Source organism: Doryrhamphus excisus, chromosome 15 (assembly GCF_030265055.1).
Source record: "Doryrhamphus excisus isolate RoL2022-K1 chromosome 15, RoL_Dexc_1.0, whole genome shotgun sequence".
Classification (NCBI taxonomy): Eukaryota; Metazoa; Chordata; class Actinopteri; order Syngnathiformes; family Syngnathidae; genus Doryrhamphus; species Doryrhamphus excisus.
Window position 1 is genome coordinate 172,495 of NC_080480.1, and position 25,280 is coordinate 197,774.

At 50.2% G+C, this 25,280-nt stretch overlaps 2 protein-coding genes across 2 annotated transcripts; one reads left to right on the plus strand and one right to left on the minus strand.

Moving 5' to 3' along the window:
* Positions 1–3,755: 3,755 nt before the first annotated feature.
* On the plus strand, positions 3,756–7,243 carry rtbdn (retbindin). The gene is made up of 6 exons (XM_058050093.1): positions 3,756–3,924; positions 4,864–5,025; positions 5,172–5,271; positions 5,493–5,621; positions 5,729–5,825; positions 6,513–7,243. The coding sequence occupies exons 2-6, from the start codon at positions 4,866–4,868 to the stop codon at positions 6,864–6,866; spliced, it is 840 nt and encodes a 279-aa protein (XP_057906076.1). The 5' UTR covers positions 3,756–3,924; positions 4,864–4,865; the 3' UTR covers positions 6,867–7,243.
* Positions 7,244–10,928: 3,685 nt separating this feature from the next.
* junbb (JunB proto-oncogene, AP-1 transcription factor subunit b) lies at positions 10,929–12,540 on the minus strand. Its single transcript, XM_058050084.1, has one exon. It carries the CDS (start codon positions 12,339–12,341, stop codon positions 11,352–11,354), a length of 990 nt encoding a protein of 329 aa, XP_057906067.1. The 5' UTR covers positions 12,342–12,540; the 3' UTR covers positions 10,929–11,351.
* Positions 12,541–25,280: the final 12,740 nt, after the last annotated feature.

Sequence of the window (25,280 nt, forward strand, 5' to 3'; positions counted from 1 at the left end):
TTTCTTCCTGAAATCTCAGATTGAAATTGTTTTCCGTCCTCCAAAGATAATCCAACTCTTTGTCCAAATTTCTTTGTCAGATTGAAAGAACTTTCATTTTGCATCTTAAAGCGGTTCTGAGTCGCACTTTAAAGTGCAAAAAGAAGAAAAGAGCTGTAAAACGCTGAGGCCAGCATCAGACATGCAGTTTTAGCCCAGAAGGTCCCTGCAGACCTCTGGCCGGGTTCCCAAGCTGCAGCAGTACTTGAATGTGTGGCACCCTGCTGTCCCAATACTTCTGTCTACCGGCTGGCTCATGGCTATTACATAATGGCTGTGGGGGGGGGGGGGGGGGGGGGGGGGGCTTTCACCAAGATTTATATAACACCTTATCCTTAAAGCTGGGCCCTTTACCGCCATCTTGTTATTGATTATTATTGTTGTTATTGATTATTATTATTGTTATTGATTATTATTATTGTTATTGATCCTGGATCACCACGAGGGTGGAAAGCCACATGCTGACATGCGTGTCGGAGGGGGGTAACAGGAATGAAAGCAAGAATCCATGACCACAGCCCCCCCCCTCGTCCATCCTCCTTGGGTCTCTGGCCAAGTCCCGTTATCTGGTCCACTTGGTCAGAAAGACAGTTGACAAGATCCTCCAATCAGCAAGCAACAAGCAGACCTTCCATTGACAGACGAGGCCGGAGATAAATGTGTATAGTATGACGTGTGTGTGTGTGTGTGTGTGTGTGTGTGTGTGTGTGTGTGTGTGTGTGTGTGTGTGTGTGTGAGTAAGTAGTATCTGGTCTCTCATGCAGGAATGTAAATCTCTCCTTTATCCAATGAGCCACAGTGACCCCCCGTGGTAGGAAATAGTAGTACAACACAGACTTCCATTCATTCAAGCCTAAAATCTATCCTGACTTTATACTTCATGTTACTATGATGTTTTATGATATAATTAGACTGAGGGATGTCAGAGTAATCATTTCCATATTTTCATGAAAGCTTCTGTAATTGCCAAGTCTGTATTTGTACTTGAATGTAAGAGCTAATAGCTAATAGCTAATAGCTAATAGCTAATGTAGGATCACCAGCATCCCTTCCTGTGTTTACCTTGTCGCCTATTAAGAGAGCAGGGCAGACGACCTTCGTAATCCTGATTTCCACAGCGTCTCATCGGGAATCAGGAGGCGGCTCTCCTGCTGCCAGCCCGCAGGCCCGTAATAGGCCCGACCCAGCAGGAAGTCCCAAATCCTCCTGAGCACCCCATGACAGCCTGCCCCCTGGCAAAGGGCCACCATAAGAGGATTGCTCTATACCTCCAACCAGAAGACAAAGACATGGAAAAGTACACTCACTGATACTTTGGGGTCAACTGGGGGGCGTTTAAAGGCACAACGTAAACCAGAGTGGCACCAAGTCTCACTTTAAAAGGAATTAGGAGCAAACCTGAACACACAGGAAACATAGACTGTGTCCACGTGTGTGCGTGTGCATGTGTGTGTTGGTGTTGTAGTCTTTCATATGAATGCTAATTGGATGCAGCCTCAAAGCAGACTTGGCACGGCCCAACCGGTCCATGAAAAGGCCTTCCACACAAGCACACGCATGCACACACACACGCACACACACGCACACACACACACACACGCACACACACACACACACACACACACACACACACACACACACGCACACGCACACGCACACACACACACACACACACACACACACACACACACACTCAGTTAAGCCTATTAGAAGAAGGCAAAGAGTCCCACAAGAGAACAACATCACCAAAGTGGCTGACAGCTGTGGATTTGTGTTTTTGTGGACGTTACCTCCAATGACCTCCGTCAAGGGTCATTTCAGGAGCTGGGTGATCGACCAGGATGTTCTTCTAGGACCCCCTCCAACCCCCTCCCCCCACCCCCCCCCACCCCCCAGAAATCTGTCAGTGCTTTAAGCTGCTTTAAAAATGGGCCTCATCCCCTCCATTGACGTCTTGTTCATCCGAGACAAGGTAATCATGTGGAAAGCTGATGGGCAATACCAGACTACTGGGGAGAACGTGCTGGAGATGCCCCCTCCATCCCGGGGGTCAGCACCAGCCCTTGCTGGGATATTTGGACTATATACTATACTATGTATACTCATTTTCATGCCGGCTGGCACCGCTATGACTGGTTGCTCCGGGCCCAAATGAACATACAGCATATACGTATATATACATATATAGTATATATATACATACATACATATATACATGTCAACAAGTGTTAGCGAACGCAGCAATTACACAACTCATCTTTTCCTCCCATCCCACCTTGCCTATTTCCAGACCAAGATGGAGAATAGGTCAGTGGAACGTATTGAAGAAAGTCAATGGTGGCAATGAATGTTGGTCATCAACCAGCCAGCCAGGGGCCAGCCGGGGGCCAGCCGGGGGCCAGCCGGGGGCCAGCCGGGGGCCAGCCGGGGGCCAGCCGGGGGCCAGCCGGGGGCCAGCCGGGGGCTCAAAGCGGGCCACGATCCAAGTCTGTTAAATGAGAAGGACAGCAAGGGGACAGGGAGCAGCGGGGGCCTGTTTTGTCCTCCCTGGTTCTCTCTGCTCCATGAATAGCTCCGGCACAAAGGATATCGTTATTTCCCCTCTAATTAGCACACGATGAAGCGCTGGTCTGCCTCTCGCTCCTCTGCTCTCCCCCCCAGAAATAAAGTGCTGTGTGGGGCGGGCCCCATGCGGTCATGGAACAGTCATTTGGGATTCATCTGGGAGATAGCCTCTCCTCTGAGAGCGTTGTTGTTGCCACCGAGGACTGCAAAACCTTCACGGCAATTAACGATATATGCCATCATGGAAGACTTACTGGGAATTCCAAACGGATTTGTTAGCGTGGCGGAATGTCCAGACGTTCCAAACAGGATGAAGCTGAACCAAAAATGATCTTTGCCAAACATAAAAAATATATCCTGTATAGTACATAATACTGCAAAATAATACATCTTCCAACTTCAAAGACTTTGGCATTACAAGAGCGCGATGCATTCAGAGACCCAAGAGGTGTTCAATGACCTATACCATAGCGGAACCGTGTGGGCACCTTGACTTCTTTTCATGCCAAGTACTGAAATGAAGACTGGAAGTGAACGGTCCAATGTGTATTACGGTAACTTGACGTGGTTCCCATGGCGACCCTGATTGATGGCTGTTTCCCAGCCAGTCCTTAAGAGGCCAGTATGTAGGCCACAAGACGCTCCCCGTCTGCTCCCCATCTGCTCCCCATCTGCTCCCCTCCACCACCGCAGGAAGGAGAGAAGCGCCAGGGATTACCATGTGTCCAGTGGAGGTGAGATTAGAACCCGCAAGCAGTGGTACATTCACGCCACATTTTGCAGATGGGAATATTTCAAAACAGAAAACACATGGGGGTGGGGGTGGGGGGGGGGTCTCATCTTTAGACTTACTGCAATTGTGAGCAGACAGTACAAGAGTTCTAGGATCATCTGGGAGAATAAAGGGAGGTTAGGAGGTGATCAGCGCTGGTGGCCGGAAGTCACTTTGTGGACTTCTGCAGACGTACGCTTCCAGGCCTCAGCTCAGCATCTCTGACCTTCTACGTACAGGCCGTGACCTTGGATGGTGCCACCATCCATTTGAGAAATGGATGTTTGGGTGACCCGGGGCAGCCATCCCACAGCCGTGTGGATTTGGCGAATGTCTTTATTCGGGGATTAACAGAGAGGGAGGCCAGAGAAGGAAAGAGAGAGAGCATGGAGCAGGAAGGCGGGGGCTGAGTTACGGAGCGGACGGGAGCGAAATGTCCTTCATATAAAGCGGCCCCAGGCAGCCAGCGAGGGAGGAGACCGGAGCATCGTTCGCCATCGCACCATCGCACCATCGCAAGCTGCTCATCCGCTGAAGCCAGACTACAGGTAAACACGACATTTCAGATATTCACTAATATTCCCATCATGCACATTTGAAGAATTCATACTTGGGCAGTTTTACCATTTTTGGTTTTGGTCTTATTTTGATTTCTTAATGATGGCATTATTAATGCACACGGGGCCACCTCATCATTTGGGGTACATGGGGCATATGATGTCTGATTCATGGACAACTTTGGGGCCAACAAAGTCAATCAGCCTGACTGCTGCACAATATCTGGCTTATTAAAGTGAGCTTTTATCATAAAATATGACTCATATTTGCTAGAAATGAGCCGCTTCCACGTCATCTTGGTGCAGTTTGACTTTGTAAGTTCTTCTTGGTTTCTTCAGGGCCCACACATGGGTGCAGCAGCTTGTCAGATTACTCAAGTACGCATGTCACCCATCTGAGCATGGTGTCTGAGTCCCGGCTAATTAGGCTCACTGTGATAGTAGGTCACCAGCGCCTGCTGTGCAAATCGGGTGGACAGGAGGGACTGCGTGTACACATTCAGCAGGCGTTGGCTTTGGCGTGGTTACTTTGCTGCTTCCTTTGCTATTGCAGTCCACGGTTGCACTGGATGCCCCACAACATTCACAAATTAGCAGAAAATATTCCTTCATTGGGGTGCTGCAATGACGTCAGCCTCCCTCTGGGCTCTGGGGCCCAGCTCCTCTGGCTTCCTCTGGTGGACAGAGGCAACATTGCAGCGCCATCTATTTTACTCAGACACGGTGCATCATGGGAAAATTCCATTCCATGGGAAAGAGCTCCTGTTCCTCGCGATACTTTATCAAACACAAATGTGTGGTATTATGGGTCAAGCGTTGGGATTTCGCACTTTGTTTGGCAGTCCTTGAAGGCACCATAGCTTGAACGGTGTGGATTGTGTAGAACTTCTCCCAAGTTCTGTACCGTGTGTGTGCTGCTGTCCCTGGTAGACATGATGGGCTCCTTGCACGCTCTTCTCTTGATATGCACGTATTGGACCGGTGCCCTGATTGGCCCAGTCAGTTCGGAGGGGGTGTGTCTTCAAGATGGCAAGCACAAGGCCGTGCCCGGCCCAGAGCCTGACCTGAGGGAGTGTTCGCTCTACGCAGACGGTGAGTGACCGCTAGCGCAGAAACAATCCACATTTGACACCGCAATGACAGCTTGACTGACAAATGGCTGTGTGTCCTTGATGTGTCCTTGATGTGTCCTTGACGTGTCCTTGATGTGTCCTTGATGTGTCCTTGTTGGTTGACAGATAGCTGCTGCACACAGGAAGACATCCAAGACATTTCCCATGCTCCCTCTGCCAGCAACCAGAATGAACCATGGGACAAGTGTGGGCCGCTCAGCTCAGCGTAAGCTAGCAATCATAATGCAAACTTTTATTAATAAAATTAATTATTAATTTAATTAAAACCGCTGCAATCTTTTTGGAGCGGAAGCGGCTTGGGGGAGGGACTATTGATGCCAAGACATAATTGGCAGTGACGCATTAGCATGGATTAACATGAGGGAGGGAAGAGCGTGAAAGGCACACCAATTATTCCCTCTCCTGCCCCCCCCCCCCTGCCCCCAGGTGTGAAGGCTTCCTGAAGCGGGTGTCGTGCTTCTACCGCTGTTCCCCGGATGCTGCCCGCTGGCCCCACCCCCATCGGCACTCCTCCATCCGGGCCGTGCCGCTCTGCCACAGCTTCTGTCGTGATTGGTGAGCCTGTCAATCATGTCATCTGTTTTCCCAGATTTGGCATTCCCTCGGTGCTGATGCGGTGCATTCCAATGTGACGATCGATGATGCAATGATCATGTCTGCAGGTTTGACGCATGCAGGACAGACTTGACTTGTGCTCGGAATTGGGCCCTCGACCCCCGAGGACAGAAATGCACTGGGACCTGTGTTCAATATCAGCAGGTGTGTGTGTGTGTGCATGTAGGCTATGTGTGTGTGTGTGTGTGCATGTAGGCTATGTGTGTGTGTACGTGTATGTGAATGTGTGTGTGTGTGTGTGCATGCGTGTGCGTGTCTTGGCGAGCTCGTTGTCGGTGCACGGACAGCTTGTGATTGGCTCCTGCCAAAGTGCCAAAGTTTGTGTTGGTGAGCATTCCTAATTGGGTATGTCAAGATGGCGACTATGTTTTTTAGCTAGCTTGGCGCTACATACATTAGGGTCCCGTTTCTCGCTGTTCCGTGTGCTCGTGCCGTGTCTGTAACCCCGCCTCCTTTTACTCTCCGCTCTGTGCGCTCACTGCAGCGTTTCAGATTCCAGGAGAAGCAAAGGATGTCAAGGACGGGGTAAAGCCCCAGGAAACGTCCGCTTGCACTAAACACGCTTTGGCAGCGAGCAACGTGAGCCTGAGGAAGGACACGGTATTTGTGTAGACACAGACCTCTACGCTCCACGGTGGAAGGACATCCTCTTGGTCCTTCTAACATGATAACCATGTTGCAGCTGCCCCCACTAAACACATCGTGTGCCCCCGTTTCATGATAAAGGACCCTTTGTACCGTGATCCTTGATCCTTGATCCTGGATCCTTGATCCCAGCCCTTGTTCTTTAGCAAGCCAGCCAGGGTTTGTGATTGGTGTGCTTGCGCTCAGATGTACCAGCATGGCCGAGACCTGTGTGAGAGCCTGTGGGGTGACGCCTTCATGACGGTGGAGGATGCGTCTCAGGAGGCGGGAGAGGCCCAAGACAACGGCGGTCTCGGCAGCGGTCCCCCCTGCGGCTGCCTGACCCTGAGTCCTTCCGACAAAGACGTGATCTCGGCCCTCCGAGCCCGGCAGGACGACCCAGAGGAGCCGGATAGCACCAAGACCGGCCCGCCTGCGTATCCATCGCCCTGCCAGGCCAAGCCGCCCGCTCAGTCAGGGAGCAGCAGGAAGGGGAACTCGGTCCTACGCAAGCGCTCCATCATGGTGGACGACGGGGAGGGCAGCGGAAGCGGCTTGTAGAGATGCTCCTGTAGATGATGTAGACCTACCTAGAGCACATGTGGACGGAGGGCCGAGGCACCACAGCTCTTTTTCCCAGCGGTTGATTTCATTCCAGACCAAAGGAGGTTCACGGTTCAGATCAGCTGCTAGGTGACCTGGGAAGAAACCTGTCGTGTCTCGGCCCCCCAAGGCAGGAGTTTGACCCGTCCCCCCGGTCTGGAGGCTACAACCGGCTGCCATTATCATATCCCAAGCATGATGAGACAAAGGTCCATAAAGGTTGCTGGCATGGTGACGGACTGGCTGCGAGGCCGTCCTGGGTGGGTTTCCACAGAGGAGACGGGAATGATTAGAATGGATGTAACAGCTCTGTTCGGGATGGGGGGGGGGGGGGGGGGGGGCTCTGCTATGATAATGACGCTGGAACGCTGTGCTAACACCGAAGGAGGGTTTCATATTCAGAGGCAAACGACGATATCCGCAGATCCAAGGCTGGATCCTGCCGTTCCGCTGGATCCTGCCGTTCCGCTGGATCCTGCCGTTCCGCTGGATCCTGACGTTCCGCTGGATCCTGCCGTTCCGCTGGATCCTGCCATTCCGCTGGCGCCGTCCTCATGTTAGAATTAGAAGAAGTTGGGGCGAAGATTAGACGTGTACGTTCCCTGTTATTGCTGTTTTTATGTGTTATTCTTTTACATTTGCAATAAAGACAACAAATCATGACATCACTAAGGGGACTGAGTGTTATGAAAGATGCATTAGACAGATCTATATTTATATTTCCCACTATTATCAATTCAAACCTGTCAATCACGGCTGTTGGTGTGCATGTAAGCAGTCTCCGTTTATGCTACGATATTCCGCGTTTGCTGACAACAAACATCATTAATGTGTGTATAATGTATAATGCTGGCAGTACTTTTGAAGTACCGTTTGATAACAAGTCAGTACCGTAGAATAAAACGGTCTCTTTGTCAGTGTTCTTCTTCTTCACAATTTAACGCTGTACGCTTCCGGACCGACAGATGGCGACAATGAGTTACAAACTGCTGCATAAACCACGGACTCTCATAGAAGAAGACAAGGAAGCAGTTGATTGGCTGCCTCGGCAGCCTTTGACAGATGCCGCGGACAGGCCATACAGGAAATAGAAAGAATAACAAACGGGAAACCTTAGGGAAATGTCCGCCATGAAGGCTGCCTTTTCCCGCCTCACAGGCAGCCTTCTTCCGACTAGCACAAAAGGGAATTAGCTCCTCTGGTCGGTTAGGAAAGAATACAAGTCTAATCACAATGTACACCGAAATGAACCGGAAGTTGATGCTTGCATGATTAACAACGATGTGGCTGAACATTGTGAAACACTAGATAGCCATGATAGCCCTGCTAGCCATGATAGCCCTGCTAGCCATGATAGCCCTGCTAGCCCTGCTAGCCATGATAGCCCTGCTAGCCATGATAGCCCTGCTAGCCATGATAGCCCTGCTAGCCAGCCTGGCTCCGCTTGTTCCTGTTCATCTTTCCCATTGTGTTTCCAGACGTTCCGTTTTCCCAAGAGAGTGACTCCGATTTGACAACCCCTTCAAGGGTCTTGTCTTCATCCACGCTGGTCCTCTTCAACCTCTACAAGCTGCAAGTTACGTGTGAATAAAGTCTTCAAAGATGACTATTGAGCGTGAAACACCAAATGTAAGGTAATGCCGACCAGAGCAGGTTTGGAGGAAAAGCACTTTCTTTGTTTTAGATAAAGAGGAGCAATGCAGGCATGTGTCCGCTAGATGGCGACGTACGCCTACAAAGCCTTCATCTGAGGGGCATCCAGACGGGCTGCTTTTCTAGGCCACATTGCAGCTAATGCAACAACACATTCAAACGTGATGTGCTTAATCTACGCTGGTTAGATGCCAGTACTATTCATCAAGGGTAACCTGTGAATAACTGCAAGTATGACCTTAACAAATACCAAGTGTACTTAAATACTAAGGGGGAATGATGAGACGACCAAAGTCGCTATCTGCCACTTCAGCCTGATACGTAGGAGGAATACCGTCTGTAGCTGGAAGGGATTGTGTAAAAGCGGCCTCGGTGTCTGTGGGAGGGAAGGGGGCCTGCAGAGAGGAAACCTAAACCCACCAGAGCTCCTCAGACGTCACTGTTCACATCACAGATGTTCCCCCACACACGAGTGTGGGTTGTGGGCCGAGGCGTGCGGAACGCCAGTGAGGCTTTAATTGGCTTGTTTGTCTTTTTCCGAGTGCACATTATGATCACGTAAGCCGTCATGTGCGTAAATGGAGACTCCACCATTTATGCAGTGATGTTTGAGCACTGACTTGGGGGGGGCTTTTATGTGTCATCAATGTGACCTACTTGTCACGTAGAAGACAACGTGGTCCACTTCCTCTACATGGTTTTTAACCGAAGTGGGAAAATAGAGAAGCGCTGTGGGTGCTCTCTTTCCACCTGATGAAAAAAGAGCAGAGTTGTTATTGATGGAAAGAGAATATTGAAATATGTTCTCCAAGCTTCCTCTCCAAAACAAGTAGCGGGTACGCAAACGTCGCCTTCCTTCACGGTGGAGAGAGGTCATCTTCCCATCCACCCGTGTGGACCCTTTTGTCCCACAGATCTTTTTATAGGACACAAACACCCCCCCGGTTTTGCTGGGGTGGCTTTATGTTCCAGCTTCGCTCGCCAACTGTCACCAAGCAGTTCTTTTCCAGCGAGGGATCCCCCCCCCCCCCCATCACAGTGGTGGTCATGCACACAACTGAGCAAATTGTGGTATATTTGACCTTGTTAGTATGGTATATTACCGTACTTTTGACTTCCTATTAGGGATGGCTGATAATTATCGGCCCGATATCAGTATCAAAATGATATGGGTCGATATCGGCATCTGATTGTTTCCCAGTGGTGACAAGGATATAAGAAATGCTGAGTACAAGACATAAGATGGAGATGTGAGATGTATCGCTATCAGCTGATCCTGGTGTTGGACCATATCAGCCAAAAAGCCAATCCTTACCATCAGCAAAACGAGTGCAATAGGAAATGAAAGGTCAATATATTTGCAGTAGCAAAAGACGCGGGTGGGCCGTGCGTTGGTACTTGGGCCTTCGGTGGGGTCTTGATCCATGTAAGCCCCCTCACGTGGCAATTCTACAAACCACCAATAATATATGAAAATGCCGTATAGCAGTGCTGATGTTACAAAGTTCAAAGGTTCAAATCCTATCGGTACATATTCACAGGGTTTTCCCTCGCCCCCTAATGGCCCTCGGAGCCCGCTTTCCTGTCGCATATTTGAGGACTGACTCGTACCAACACTGTTGTCCTTGGCTGCACGCGCTCCTCCAAGCATCCACGCAGATGCTCCTGCAGGATCCGGACGCCCACTCCTGCCTGATGCCCTGCCAAGTGCTGTGATGCATTCAAGAGCCCGACATTCCTAAAAGTCCCCGTCACTTCCCTTCATCTGCAGTTTAGTACCTCGGATACACTCGTGGTTAAAGCGGTGCCAACCACGGAGACGTTCTTTTTACCGCTTGCTTTCCCTGCTCAGCTTCCCCGGTGGGCTCACTTGATGAGAGACAAACAACCGAGGAATAATGCCTGGACTGTGGGAGGACGGCAGTGGGACTTATGCCCCATTCCCATTTCCTGTAGTGTTGGAATTATTTGGATCGTGGCCGACGCTCCGTTCTCTCTCTGCTAACCCAAACTTCCATGAAGTTGGAGATTTCTCCAATATAGAATATCCTGGGCACATGATGCAGATCAGCTGTAGTGGTCCTCGGCATCCTCATCCCCCCCACTACACCCCCCCCCCCCCCCTGCATTTGCTATATTGCAGGGCTCAGTATCAGTGAAAGACTTTCATTGGCAGTGTGCGCTTTCTTACTCTCCTCTTAAGGCCGCCATAGGTCTGTCCCAAAGTGGCAAGGTCAAGTGTAGAAATAGACTGAAATAGACTACCCCCCCCCCCCCCCATGAAGGTTTTTTCCATCAATCAATCATGCACGTGTCTTTCATTTTGAGATGAGGTGTCTGCTGAAGCGAAACAAGTCAGTGCCATGGTGGTTTTCAACTTTTTACTTAAATACACGTCACAAATGAAATAATAAAAAAACATTTCAACATCGGACACGGTCAGTCTGGATCAACCAGGCCAAAGCATAATAATCATAATTTACACGGAGGATATATGCAGCGTTTGATGACATGACCATCAACGGCAGACCTACAGGACATTAAACAGTCAAGCGGAGAATGAGGGCCTTTCCTCTCAGTGTTTGCCCCACGTGAAGGCGCCCTGATCGGGGGTGTTGAATGGTTCTCTGAGGGGTGTCCAGCATCCGGAAGTACCAATCAATCAGTCTTTTAACCAATCAGTCTTTTAACCAATCAGTCTTTTTCCCAGCACAGCAGAGTTGGCGCGCCGGCGCCCGCGGACCACACGCTCCAGTGTCATCACCTTAGCGTCCCTTTGTGGCGGCGGCGTTAGAACGCCTCCATCTTGCTGGTCAGCATCAGCTGACAGCCGCTGTTGACGTGGGTGAAGACCTTCTGCTTGAGCTGGGCCACCTGGCCCCGGAGCACCGAGGCGGTGCTGGAGAGGCCGGCGTTGTCGTTCTTCAGAACTTTCACTTTCTCCTCCAGCCGGGCGATGCGCTCCAGTTTGCGCCGCCGGCATTTGGTCGCCGCCAGTCGGTTCCTGAGCCGCTTGCGCTCCGCCTTGATCCTCTCCTGGGTCTCCAGGTCGATGGGAGACATGGGAGGCGAGCCGTCGCTGCTCAGCAGGTCCGGGACGGTCTGCGGCTCCTCTTTCAGAGACACGAGCCGCTGCGGATGGAGCCCGGACGCCGGGTGGGGGTTCTGGAAGGCGCCGTGCGTGTGCGTGGCCGTCTGCGGGTGGTTCTGCTGGTGGGGCGGCAGGTAGCTGATGGTGGCCGACGGGTAGCCGGGGGCGGAAGGAGAGAGGCCGGCGTTGGGGCAGTACGCGTTCAGCGTCGTGTAGATGGGAGGTTCCGGTTGCAGTGCCGAGCCGAAGACGCCAGAGGCCGCTGCCGGGCATGAGCCCGCCCCGGCGGCGCCGACCGAGACGTTGGCGGGGGGCATCTGGTTCATTTTGTGCAGCTCGTCCAGGGCTTTGACGAACCCCTCGGCGAAGCCCTCCTGCTCATCGGTGATGCCCCGGTTGTAGAAGTACTGGCCCGGGGTGGGCGTGGTGATGACGCCGTTACTGTTCTGGATGATGAGCCTCTCCAGCTCCGGGGACGCGAGCTTCAGGGTCCCGACGTCCTGCTGCCCCCCCTGGTACGGGTCCGCGTCGGCCCTCGGCTGCGATTTCAGGCTGCGGAAGGGCTCTGTCAAGTTGAAATTCATATTCTGCTTTAGCAGCTTGTAGTCGTGCATGGCGGCGTCTGAGTGGCCGTAAGCCGCCAGAAAGGAGTCATCGTGATAAAAAGGCTGTTCCATCTTTGTGGACATAAAGTCGGAAAAGTAAGCTTACCGGCTGCTATCGAAACAATGTCGGCAAATGTCAACAGTCGGCAGACAACCCGCGCCAAACCGCCGTGATAACCGCGTCCGACATGAGAAACTAAAGTCCGACTAGTCCGACAAGTCCGGCGAGGGTTCTGGGTCTGGTCCTGCCCAGAAGCTTCAGTCCCTCGGCTGCGTTCTGAGGTGTGTTGGGGGGGGCCACACGGCACCTTTTATATACGCCCGGACACGCGCTCGCTTCCGCGGCAAGGCGACGTTCTGATTGGCCGGCGTGCTGGGCGACCACGCCCCCCCGGTGACGCAAATGCCGGGAAGAAGCGACTGTAAATAAGCCTGTAGGCAAGACATGCGGACTGGCGTCATAAAACGGACCTTTTGTGTAATTATACCTTTCATTTCACTTCACTTCGATGTTGGGTTGTTGGATGTGGTGGTTGGATGAACGGGATGCTCCAATCATCACACGTCATCACACTAGGGATCTTTTTGTCACGGAAATATGCTGCTGCTAAATGCTAGCACCTATATAACCTTTATACGATCGAGTGGACTTTGGTCAATCACTTGGCACCAACTATGCACCCCCCCCCCCCCCCCCCCCAAAAAAAGCTGGAGCGCTGGGGTGAAGTATTGTAGCCGCGGTGGAGGAAGTCCTCAGACCTAATATGGGCATGATGACGTAGAAGTTCCCCTCCGGGAGAAGCCGGGGACCCAGTCCCGGCAGGACCGCCTCCTGCTCCTGGTCTGGGTTAGCCAACATTGGGATGTTGATCATGTCTGCTGGATGTTGGAACACGTGACACACGGATGGGATGGAGGCATCTCGGTCATCTTCTTTTATAGTACTCTCAATGAATGAATACTATAAAACCCTATAAAATCCTATACTTGATACTTCATGGTCCTCAACACAGACTGACCAAGGAAGATACTAACATAGAAAAGTAGAAAGAAAGAAATAGATTTGTTGTGTTTTTGGAGCAAAGCGGAGTGCGTGGAAGCCCCGCCTGTTGTTGAAGGGAAGCTTGTCTCTTTGACAAATTTATAGTACTATATATAGTACTACTTATAGTACTACTTATAGTACTAGCATGTTACTATAGTACTCAACATGCAATACGCTCGCATGCTCTCCATTTTGTTGCATTTTCCTCCTTTCAGTTTCAAGTTCAGTGTGTACGCTACAGATACATAATAAGTATGATAGTACTAATAAGTATAAGTATGATAAATACTAATCAGTTCCTGGAGTATAAAAGTATCTGTCGCTTTGAGGTCCGTACCAGAAGATACTTGAGAAGCACTGCTATTGGCTGTCGGGCTGCCGTACATGGAGAGTTTTTCCTTCACGACCCCAGGGCGGCTGTGTCTACAGATGTAGATTACCACCAGCCGTGTGAACGAATAGTGGGTCGAAGCTGTTCCAGCTACTGCATGCTGGTCAGGATTCCATGGCACAGTTTGAAGCTAGTACTCCTACAAGCTGTAGTACTACACTATAGTACCAGAAGAGGCCTTTGGAAACCTCCTGTGTTTGTTGGACTTGCGCTGTTCTCCTGGGATGGAGGTCATCCAAGGTGTGCAGGAGAATGAAGGCTTCTTCTTTTGGCAGTCCGACAAGGCCTGCTAGCATGTTTACATCCTGGTAGGATTCCTCCCAAGAGACCCCGGCTGATGATGCTAATGGAGAGATGTCTGGTATTCACGGAGACTATTGGAGTTCTATTGGTCCTCGCCAGTATCCATGGGAATATGGATAAACAGGGAAAAACAACACTTCCTGGCAGTGCCTCCGCTTTGCCACCTCCCTTATAAATTCTATTCTCCGTGCAGCTGCTTGCTCCAGCCGCTGCTCCGCTCTGCTGGGGTTGGGCTTTTATTCAGCCCTGCGGTCCAGGTCCACCACAGTCCCAGCGACATTTTGGCAAAGCACGTTATGCAGTCCGCAGTGGTGAGTGTTTACGGGAACACTCATTCGCTGGCAGGCCGCCATGCCGCCAAATGTTGCTCTAAACGCTCCTGTTACCCGGCTGGGTGACAACGCAGACGTAGATCTTATAGATGGTGTTGGATAGCTATACATGTTATAGATGGTGTTGGATAGCTATACATGTTATAGATGTTATAGATGGTGTTAGATAGCTATACATGTTATAGATGTTATAGATGGTGTTAGATAGCTATACATGTTATAGATGTTATAGATGGTGTTAGATAGCTATACATGTTATAGATGTTATAGATGGTGTTAGATAGCTATACATGTTATACATGTTATAGATGGTGTTAGATAGCTATACATGTTATAGATGTTATAGATGGTGTTAGATAGCTATACATGTTATAGATGTTATAGATGGTGTTAGATAGCTATACATGTTATAGATGTTATAGATGGTGTTAGATAGCTATACATGTTATAGATGTTATAGATGGTGTTAGATAGCTATACATGTTATAGATGTTATAGATGGTGTTAGATAGCTATACATGTTATAGATGTTATAGATGGTGTTAGATAGCTATACATGTTATAGATGTTATAGATGGTGTTAGATAGCTATACATGTTATAGATGTTATAGATGGTGTTAGATAGCTATACATGTTATACATGTTATAGATGGTGTTAGATAGCTATACATGTTATAGATGTTATAGATGGTGTTAGATAGCTATACATGTTATAGATGTTATAGATGGTGTTAGATAGCTATACATGTTATAGATGTTATAGATGGTGTTAGATAGCTATACATGTTATAGATGTTATAGATGGTGTTAGATAGCTATACATGTTATAGATGTTATAGATGGTGTTAGATAGCTATACATGTTATAGATGTTATAGATGGTGTTAGATAGCTATACATGTTATAGATGTTATAGATGGTGTTGGATAGCTATACATGTTATAGATGGTGTTAGATAGCTATACATGTTATAGATGTTATAGATGGTGTTAGATAGCTATACATGTTATAGATGTTATAGATGGTGTTAGATAGCTATACATGTTATAGATGTTATAGATGGTGTTAGATAGCTATACATGTTATAGATGTTATAGATGGTGTTAGATAGCTATACATGTTATAGATGTTATAGATGGTGTTAGATAGCTATACATGTTATAGATGTTATAGATGGTGTTAGATAGCTATACATGTTATAGATGTTATAGATGGTGTTAGATAGCTATACATGTTATAGATGTTATAGATGGTGTTAGATAGCTATACATGTTATAGATGTTATAGATGGTGTTAGATAGCTATACATGTTATAGATGTTATAGATGGTGTTGGATAGCTATAGATGTTCTAGATGGTGTTAGATAGCTATAGATGTTATAGATGGTGTTAGATAGCTATACATGTTATAGATGTTATAGATGGTGTTAGATAGCTATACATGTTATAGATGGTGTTAGATAGCTATAGATGTTCTAGATCAGGAATCAGCACATAGAACATTGACATGTGGTGTATCATTGGAGTACTTGACATATCAGGTTTCAGCTTTTGTGACCCCCCCCCCCCCCCAAATGTGTCTGACATCTTAGTCACATCTGGATTAGTCACATCTGTGTTCCGACTGTTTACATTTAGATCTGCTCTGTATGTCCAAGACGTTCCTCCAAGTTCTGCTTTCTTTGTCTGCAGACATGCTTTGTTGTTCCTCCAGGTTCTTCTGTTGATCTTTTGTTTGTGTGTGTTTGGGGGGGGGGGTATTGGGACTTTGGGGGTATTGAAAAAGGTTGAAGGCAAAATGAGGTTCTTGGCAACACTTGCCCGTAACAGAGAGGATCCCATGGAGGGATGCCAAAAACAAACCAGGAATGTTACCTAGCCTGTTCCTGTGTGGTTGAGGAAGAGGAGGAGCAGCCCCGAGCTGAAAGGGAGCCTTTTACAGCACGATTAATGCAAGGGGGCGTGACCTTGAAAGACACCTGACTTTGTGTGGAGTGGTCTTCCTAGTGGTCTTCCTAGTGGTCTTCCTAGTGGTCTTCCCAGTGGTCTTCCCAGTGGTCTTCCCAGTGGTCTTCCTAGTGGTCTTCCCAGTGGTCTTCCCAGTGGTCTTCCCAGTGGTGTTCCCAGTGGTGTTCCCAGTGTTATCTCCAGCACACCTTTAGAGGACACAGCAAAGGTAAATAGAGATGCAAATGTAACCTTTTCTCCCTGATCCGTCTGCTCGTCACGAGTAATACGTCAGGATACTTACAGTGCAGACACAGCAGAAATATGGAGATGGCGTATAGAGGATGCCAAACAGTATTTCATATCTGCAAACAAGGGTGCATTCCTCCATACTCCATAAAAATAATAGCAACAAAGGGTTGGGGTTAGGGTCATGCAAAGTCCAGAGACCGCCATGCTGGACTTATTCCGAACAATGGCAACTTTTGTACAGACCAAATACATCTTATGTATATATATAGTATATATATACGTATATGATATATATAATATATGATACAGAGACCAAATTATATATATATATATATATATAGGGCTGATAGGGCTGCTGGAGTGTAAATCCACATGGCACCTCCAATGTGGGCTTCCAGACTCCCCCCTCTGGGCAGGTTGAGTAGTGCGGGGAGTAGTAGTGTGTAGTAGTGAGTAGTAGTGTGTAGTAGTGTGTAGTAGTGTGTAGTAGTGTGTAGTAGTGAGTAGTAGTGTGTAGTAGTGTGTAGTAGCGTGTAGTAGTGTGGTTCTAACATATCAACACAAGTTGATATGTTAGAACCAGGATGGAAGCATTCCAGGTCTGGATGTAGGCCCAAAGACTGTTGAGTCTTGGACCCTCTGACGATGCACATTTCCCCGTGTTGCCCCCCCGATGTGGCCAGTTTCTTACTGATTGGCTGTCATGGCCTCGGCGTGCTGCACAATGACCTTCTTCTGCTCCTCCACTCAGACCGCTCCATTGTGCGTGGCCACCTCGGCACAACTCCCCTTTTGTCCGCCCGTCGTCTGCTTCTTCGCAAACGCGTGCCCCTCCCCTTCCACGAGAAGGCTGCGTCCGAGTGACTCAGAGCCGCGCAGGCAGCCGAGGCCAACCGGAGGTCAAATCTCCGAGCTCACGCCTCGCCTCATCGTCGCTCCCTTGACCTCCGCAACTCCGGCAAACACCCACTCAGCGGAAAAGAGCGGCGGGTCGGAGGGGGCGAGGGGAACAAGAAAGACACGCTCAGTCTTGATGAGGTTGGTTAGCGAAGGGCCTCTTGATGGAAAGGCCGACGCCCTCATTGGACGTAATGGGGCCTCTCAGCAGGCCCGACCTGGTTAGTATAGAAACCTTATTGCCAGGTCTATAAATAGACCCGTCCATCATCACGGACATCATCAGGCCACGTGACGCAGGAGGGTTGGTGAAGCGTAAACGACCCGTGTTGAAGTACCAAAGGTCCACCTCGCTAGGAGTGCTAAAATGAGTGGAATATTATCCTCATATATTCATATTACCACTGATAAATGCAATGATTATTATATATTATTATTATAACTGTGCATACCAAACTGAAACCAAGGTTGGACTAAACGACATCAAGTATTTCTTTTGGGGGCGTTTAGCTATTTTTAACGAGCTACCGTTCCAATTCTAGAACTATGAACTCCCGTGCAAGCGGCACACGGTATTTTTGGTTGTTTGTCGTCTGTGGCGACTTTCTTCTCAACGTCTGCTCTGCTTGCTTGGTTCTCTCCTGGTCGTCGTCCAAGATGAAGAACATTTGCCAGACACGAGGAAGCAGGAGGGGGGCATGTAAGGGAACCCCCCCAGGGCATATATTCATGGCGGAAGGTCGTGACTTTACTCGGAGTGATGTCATCCGTTGTGTAAGAAGGGTAGTAGGAAGTTGGAGGTGATGTCTCCACAGCGAGGGCATGTCCAAAGTAGCCAAGTTGTGTTAGTCTTGGGGGGGGGGGGGGGTGCATTGTAAGCAGGTTCTGGTGTGGAAAAAAACCAAAACAGCTTCTATGCTATTTTTCTATATCAGCACTTTGAGTGGAGCCCCGGGGAACCTTGGTGGGAACCTTAGACAAGTGCCCAAATCCTAGCGCATCTTCAACAAGCCCGGACACGAGCGCCTCGGAGTGAATCATTGCCTGCAAAGCTCATCTTACTCCGCCACAAACACCCACGGATTTCACCCCCCCCCCTCCTTGGACACAATGGATATCCTCCTTTGTGTGGCGGCCTCTTGGCCCCAAGACAAGGGCTGTACGCCTGTTTGGGTCCCCCCAGTACGGTTCCACGTGAGGCTCTGGTGCTACGTCAGCGTCATCTCCAGTTTGTTGACAGCGTTCAGCATGATGGCCAATCACAGCCGTGTTCTTGTTTCCCTCAAGCCGAGAACAAAGACCCCCCCCCCCCCGACATATCTCAGTCTGAAAGTTTGGACTTACTCATCTTCACAGTGCCTGTCAAGCAGTCCACTGCTTTGTCATTCATCATCACGCCGTCTAACTCACAGGCGTCTAACTCACAGGCGTCTAACTCACAGGCGTCTAACTCACAGGCGTCTAACTCACAGGCGTCTAACTCACAGGCGTCTAACTCACGGCGTCTAACTCACAGGCGTCTAACTCACAGGCGTCTAACTCACAGGCGTCTAACTCACAGGCGTCTAACTCACAGGCGTCTAACTCACGGCGTCTAACTCACAGGCGTCTAACTCACGGCGTCTAACTCACAGGCGTCTAACTCACAGGCGTCTAACTCACAGGCGTCTAACTCACAGGCGTCTAACTCACAGGCGTCTAACTCACAGGCGTCTAACTCACGGCGTCTAACTCACAGGCGTCTAACTCACGGCGTCTAACTCACAGGCGTCTAACTCACAGGCGTCTAACTCACAGGCGTCTAACTCACGGCGTCTAACTCACAGGCGTCTAACTCACAGGCGTCTTTACTCACAGGCGTCTAACTCACGGCGTCTAACTCACAGGCGTCTAACTCACAGGCGTCTAACTCACAGGCGTCTAACTCACAGGCGTCTAACTCACAGGCGTCTAACTCACAGGCGTCTAACTCACAGGCGTCTAACTCACAGGCGTCTAACTCACGTGCTTGTTTGCCATCACGTTCACCTCCATCCCAGAATAGTCATCATGCTCCATCATTCCACATTTCCACAGAATGGGAAGAATTAACGGCTTGTTGCCCACGGAGTAGATGGTCTTTTGGTAGAGCTGATAAAAAACATCATGGTACCTTCACAGCAGGGGGGTCCAGACTTTCTTCCACATACAGGAAGAAAAAGAAGGCTGGGGGGGGGGGGGCACTTTGATACATTTGGCTAAATCCAGTGGACTTTCCTGGATGTACCTTCATCTATGCGTGGTAACAACCCCCACCTGGAAGTCTCTCAGATTAAAGCCCAGCCGGCTCTTGGATCAGAAACCATCTGGCCAAAGTTCTGACGGGCTGATCCGAGGTTCCACACGCTTGGCAGCGCAGCAGGAGCTTCTCACTACGCAGATGCTTCTCGCTACGCAGATGCATGCGTGAGTGCAGCCACTTAAGCGGGCCGAGTGGAGGCATGTGGACCCAGCAGGTGCTTCTTCTGCCTTCTTCTTGGCCTCCTCTTCCTTTGGCATCGCCCCGCATCCCCTCGCTCGGCCGTAGCCTCCGCCATCCGCCATCCGCCATCCGCCATCCGCCATCCGCCATCCGCCCACATGTGTGCGTCAATCAAGCAGGATTAAAGAGCAGAAAGACTTCCCGGGGCAGATCGTGTGCAGGATGAAAACTACTGACATGTCTCCACTCCTCAACATGGCCGCTGCGCTCCTTCAGCTGGTGCGCCCCCCAACCCCCCAGTTAAAGGATACTTGACATTGCTTCATGTCTTCATGAGCTTCCCCAAACAGTTCCAAAGGAAGAAAGGTCCCCCTTGTTGTTCACCCACAGCCCCCCCCCTAGAAGTGATTGTGTTGCCTGCTGATAAGACCGGAGGCTTTTTACGGCTTGGTCTGTTTGGATGTATTGCGGTTTCTCTTGCTGAGCATCATGGGAGAAACGCGAGTGGGCGTCCTCCAAACTAGGAATAGCATTCCGTCCTAAATGCTGCGTTTAAAACAATCGATAGCCACTCCGCTTGCGAACGCCGGGAGAGCGTACGGCGCCACGAGGGGAGCCCTGATGCGGCAGGGTGAGGGTGCGTGAGCGTGTGTGTGGGCCGGGCCCCCCCCCCCCCCCCCCCGTGAGCGTCTCTTTGGCAGCCTCTACGCTGAAGAGCTCTCTGGGTGCTGAAGAGGCCTCCCGGAACCAGGATCCCCCCCCACCCCCCCTCAAAGTCTTTATGAGAGCTGACAGCCCCTTCTTCTCCGTGCTCGGGTCAGAGCGCAGCCCACATGCGCCTCCCTCCCATGCATGCATACTGGCACAGCAGCTCCAATTGTCTCATACCCCCCCCCCGCCATCCTGTGTTTGATGTGGTCTTGGAGGAACATGCTTTCAAAAACTGCGCCAGCTTTTGAAGTCTTTCCGCACTTTTACCTCTTTTATCTTCTGACAGATGAACGCTGGGATGGATGCCGGCCTGAAGGACCGGGATTGGCGCCCCACGCTGTTTACCGTGTTCTACCGTGTTCTACCGTGTTCTACCGTGTTCTACCGTGTTGTACCCATGTTGTACCATGTTGTACCATGTTGTACCGTGTTGTTCCGTGTTGTACCGTGTTGTACCGTGTTGTTCCGTGTTGTACCATGTTGTACCGTGTTGTACCGTGTTGTTCCGTGTTGTACCGTGTTGTACCGTGTTGTTCCATGTTGTACCATGTTGTACCGTGTTGTTCCGTGTTGTACCATGTTGTACCCGTGTTGTACCCGTGTTGTACCCGTGATGTACCCGTGATGTACCATGTTGTACCCGTGTTGTACCATGTTGTACCGTGTTGTTCCGTGTTGTACCATGTTGTACCGTGTTGTACCCGTGATGTACCGTGTTGTACCATGTTGTACCGTGTTGTACCGTGTTGCCGGGTCGAGTCCCAAACAACAGGGACCTTCCAAAAAAACAAGTCCAAAGTTGCTTATGATAATGAAATGGCTAATAGCTAATAGCTAATGGCTAATGGCTAATGGCTAAGAGCTAATAGCTAATGACTAATAGCTAATAACTAATGGCGAATAGCCAATGGCAAATAGCTAATAGCTAATAACTAATGGCAAATAGCTAATGGCTAATAGCTAATGACTAATAGCTTATTAGCTAATAGCTAATGGCTACTAATAGCTAATGGCTAATGGCTAATAACTAATAGCCAAAGGCTAATGGCTAACAGCTAATAGCTAATGGCTAATAGCCAATAGGTGCGGGGTGGCGTGTCCGGGACCCAGGGTGACCAAGGGCCCAACATTTGAGGGTGGTATATGTGGGTGTGGTCAGCGGCCAGCCAAAAAGACCACGGATGTTGAGGGTGGGGGTGCTGTCGGATAGAAGGTCATAGCAGTCTTCTTCACTTGAAGGCCACCTTCTCATCATCGGAGCGCCACCTCCACCCCTGGCCCTTCTCCCTGGCAACACAGACAGACAAACAGGAAGCAGCTGTTGCCAGGGAACCAGCCAGAAGGTCTCCAGTGCGGCAGCATGGCGTGAGCTGGATGGCGGTAAGAAGCGGGCAGGAAGAAGATGTTGTGTTGGTGGAATCTAAGGAGCCCGTGAGGGAGCGCCACCAAAGATGGCTCCAGCATATGTTGGTAGAGAAGGAAATGCGTATTGTGATCTTCTCTGGTTCACGTTCAACGCGAGCTGAGCCAGCCTGGAAATAGAATGACTGACGCACAGAATGACAGATGAGCTTTGGAGTCCTGGCAACCTCGCTTCACTCTGCCGTCACCCTCCTCCTCCTCCGCCTCCTCACACGCCTCTACGCCTCCTTCTCATCTCTCATCCCGCCGCCTCTCGGCTTGGGAAGACCAGCTCTGCCGACCACGGCTCCCCCACTTCCTCCAGGAGGGGAACACGGAGGACACAAACTAAGACTCGTGACGTCGGCGTTGGCCGTGCTGTGGCTCTCAAGTCACGTCCCCCGGTGGGTGGAGGCCATTGTAGAAACCCACCACATAGAAATCCTAAGGCCACGGTACGCTGTGGGATGACACGGCCCACCATGGAATGTCCCGTCTATTCTTTCCATCCGCTTATCAAATTCCCTTCAAGACCTGGTTTCCACGTTTGGGTTGGTAGGTGCGTACCTTAGAGGCCACGGGATGGAGAGACGGTCCTGACAGAAGGAAGGAGATGATGGTCTCTTGCTGTCTCCTGCCAAGAATACGTAGCGTCACACGTCCGCACCAACGACTCGCCTGCTGACATCACGTTTGTTGTTTGGTCTTCATGGCTGCTTTCCTGTCCCTGAATATGATGCAACAGCAGCCGCTTTCCGACCGCTAAGTCTTTCCGACATTCCGTCATGTTTGACACCATTTTCCAAAGCCGAGTCATGGAATTGAAGTTTGCACGTCAATGACTGCTCTTGCTCAAGTCTCCAAACCGCAGAGGAAGCCGTGACCTCTGCAACCTTTGAAGAATCCACAAGGTTAGCAAACAAGCGACGGGCCGAGGCCGCCACGCCCCCAATCTCAGGTCCCGGGGAAGACGTGATCATCAGAAACCAGAGCTCAGGAAGTCCCATCTTCCTAAATCCAGCTTCTTCAGAGTCTCTCTGAAGGGGTTGACCCGTGCCAAGCTAGGCTATCGTGTACTACTTCCTCTTTTCCACCAAGGACGGTTAGCATCGCCTGTTTGCTTTGTCAGGCGGACCCCGCCTCTCCCCCAAGACAGCTGGGATAGGCTCCAGCCCCCCCACCCCAGTGAGGATAAGAGGTAGAAATCGGGGAAGTGAGTGTGGGTCAGACAGGAAGTGACATTGGTGGCTGTTGGTGTGGCCTGGTGTGGCGGCCATGACGGCTGGCGCTTGGCCAGCACGTCACCCAACACTGGACGACGTCGTTGACACCTAGTGACCGCTGTAGGGTACTACATGTCATATCATATCATATATCATATCATATATCATATCATATATCATATCATATATCATATCATATATCATATCATATATCATATCATATATCATATCATATATCATATCATATATCATATCACATTATATCATATCACATCATATCATATCATCACGACGTCTTCTCAATGACCAATATTTGGCTGACATTCATGTAGCCATTTTATGCTTACATGAGGCAAAGAATCCGTATATATGTATATATGTATATATGTATATATGTATATATGTACGTATATATGTATATAGGTATTTATACATGTTATATGTAACCTCATAAAGGCCATGATTTCTATCTGAATTCTTGATTATGGTGTCATGTTCCATCTTGGGTGTGTTCATGTTGAATATCACTGCAGACGTGCAAATATATTTCAACCCTCGTCAGCTGGGCTAATCAAAAGAGAAAGTATGAAGAGTCAAAGCGTATGACTTCACCTCGCCCTCCGCCAAGTGGGGGCGTGGGACACATGTGGGACACACGTGGGACACACGTGGGACACACATGGGACACACGTGGGACACACGTGGGACACACGTGGGACACACGTGGGACACACGGACATTCGATCGATGACAGTCACGTGTCCCGCTATCATCTATCTTCCTCTTCCTCTGAATCAGCCCCCCCCAAATTGCCCCCGCCAGCTTCTAATTGCTTCCAGATCTGCGACTCTTCCTGGGGAAGGGCGGAAGCCTTCCCCGACTTGTTTAGCTTTCAAAGTGGAAGTGGAAATGTACAAGATGAGCCAGTGAGTCAGCCTGCAGGGTACTCGGTACTCGGTACTCGGTACTCGGTACTCGGTACTCGTTTGAAGGAACCACAAGCCAGCGCTGGAATCCGTTAGCGTATGTGAGTGGATGCACACCTTTACATTTACCACCAGCGGGGGGGGGGGGGGGGGGGGGGGCAGCCCTTGGCGGGCCCCCGGGCCGTAGTTTGCCCAGCGCTGACATAGCCGGAGCGACCGTGCCCCGCCGCGTCCATCGAGTGCTCCGTGACGTCCAGATGGAAGGAGCCAGCCTCCACACGGCTCCTGGTGACTCCCCCCTGAGTCACCAGGCAGCATCCACGCCTGGGGGGGCCAGGAGCCTTGAAGGCCCAGGCCCCTCAATCATGTGGGGCCGCTGTGGTCAGACTAGGCGAGAGCCTTTTGTTGTGTTGTTGTGTGGGGGGGTGACATCACTCGTTAAGGAGAGAGAAGCTTTGAGCCTGGAGCTAAGCGGCCCCCAACGGAGGCCTGGAGGCTTTTATTGTGCGGTGTGCTGGGGTCCGCGGGGGAAAGTCCCTCGCCACAAAACCGAGGTCTTCACAGAAGAACGGGCGGTCCCACATGAGAGCTGGGAGAGGGAAGTAGCGAGTGGAGGTTTTTTTCATCACGGCCTGCCCCTAAAAGATTCTGGATGACGGCACAGCCGCCATTTCACAAGCTCCTGTCAGCTTGTTGTTGTTGGGAAAAACCACGTTGGGGACTCGGATCCTCCGCTGGCTTGGACCGGATCACCGGCACCTGCAAGGAGAAGACATCAGAAGAACGCAGGGGCCTTCCTTGAAAGGACATCGAGAGAGAAGTCTTGACATGTTGCTTCCTCGAGTTCCAAAGAGAAGCATCATGCTGTGACCGAGATGAGGACAGAGATGAGGACCGAGATGAGGACAGAGATGAGGACAGAGATTAGGACAGAGATGAGGACAGAGATGAGGCCAGAGATGAGGACAGAGACGAGGACAGAGATGAGGACAGAGACAAGGACAGAGATGAGGACCCAGATGAGGACAGAGATGAGGACAGAGATGAGGACAGAGGACAGACAGAGACGAGGACTGAGATGAGGACAGAGGACAGACAGAGACGAGGACTGAGATGAGGACAGAGGACAGACAG

Excerpts from the sequence above, each read along its gene's own strand:
- rtbdn (XM_058050093.1), top strand. The coding sequence starts at position 4,866 with ATGATGGGCTCCTTGCACGCTCTTCTCTTGATATGCACGTATTGGACC. Across the intron at positions 5,272-5,492 it reads TGTGGGCCGCTCAGCTCAGC|GTGTGAAGGCTTCCTGAAGC; the intron begins GTAAGCTAGCAA and ends CCCTGCCCCCAG. Across the intron at positions 5,826-6,512 it reads CCTGTGTTCAATATCAGCAG|ATGTACCAGCATGGCCGAGA; the intron begins GTGTGTGTGTGT and ends GCTTGCGCTCAG.
- junbb (XM_058050084.1), bottom strand. The coding sequence starts at position 12,341 with ATGTCCACAAAGATGGAACAGCCTTTTTATCACGATGACTCCTTTCTG.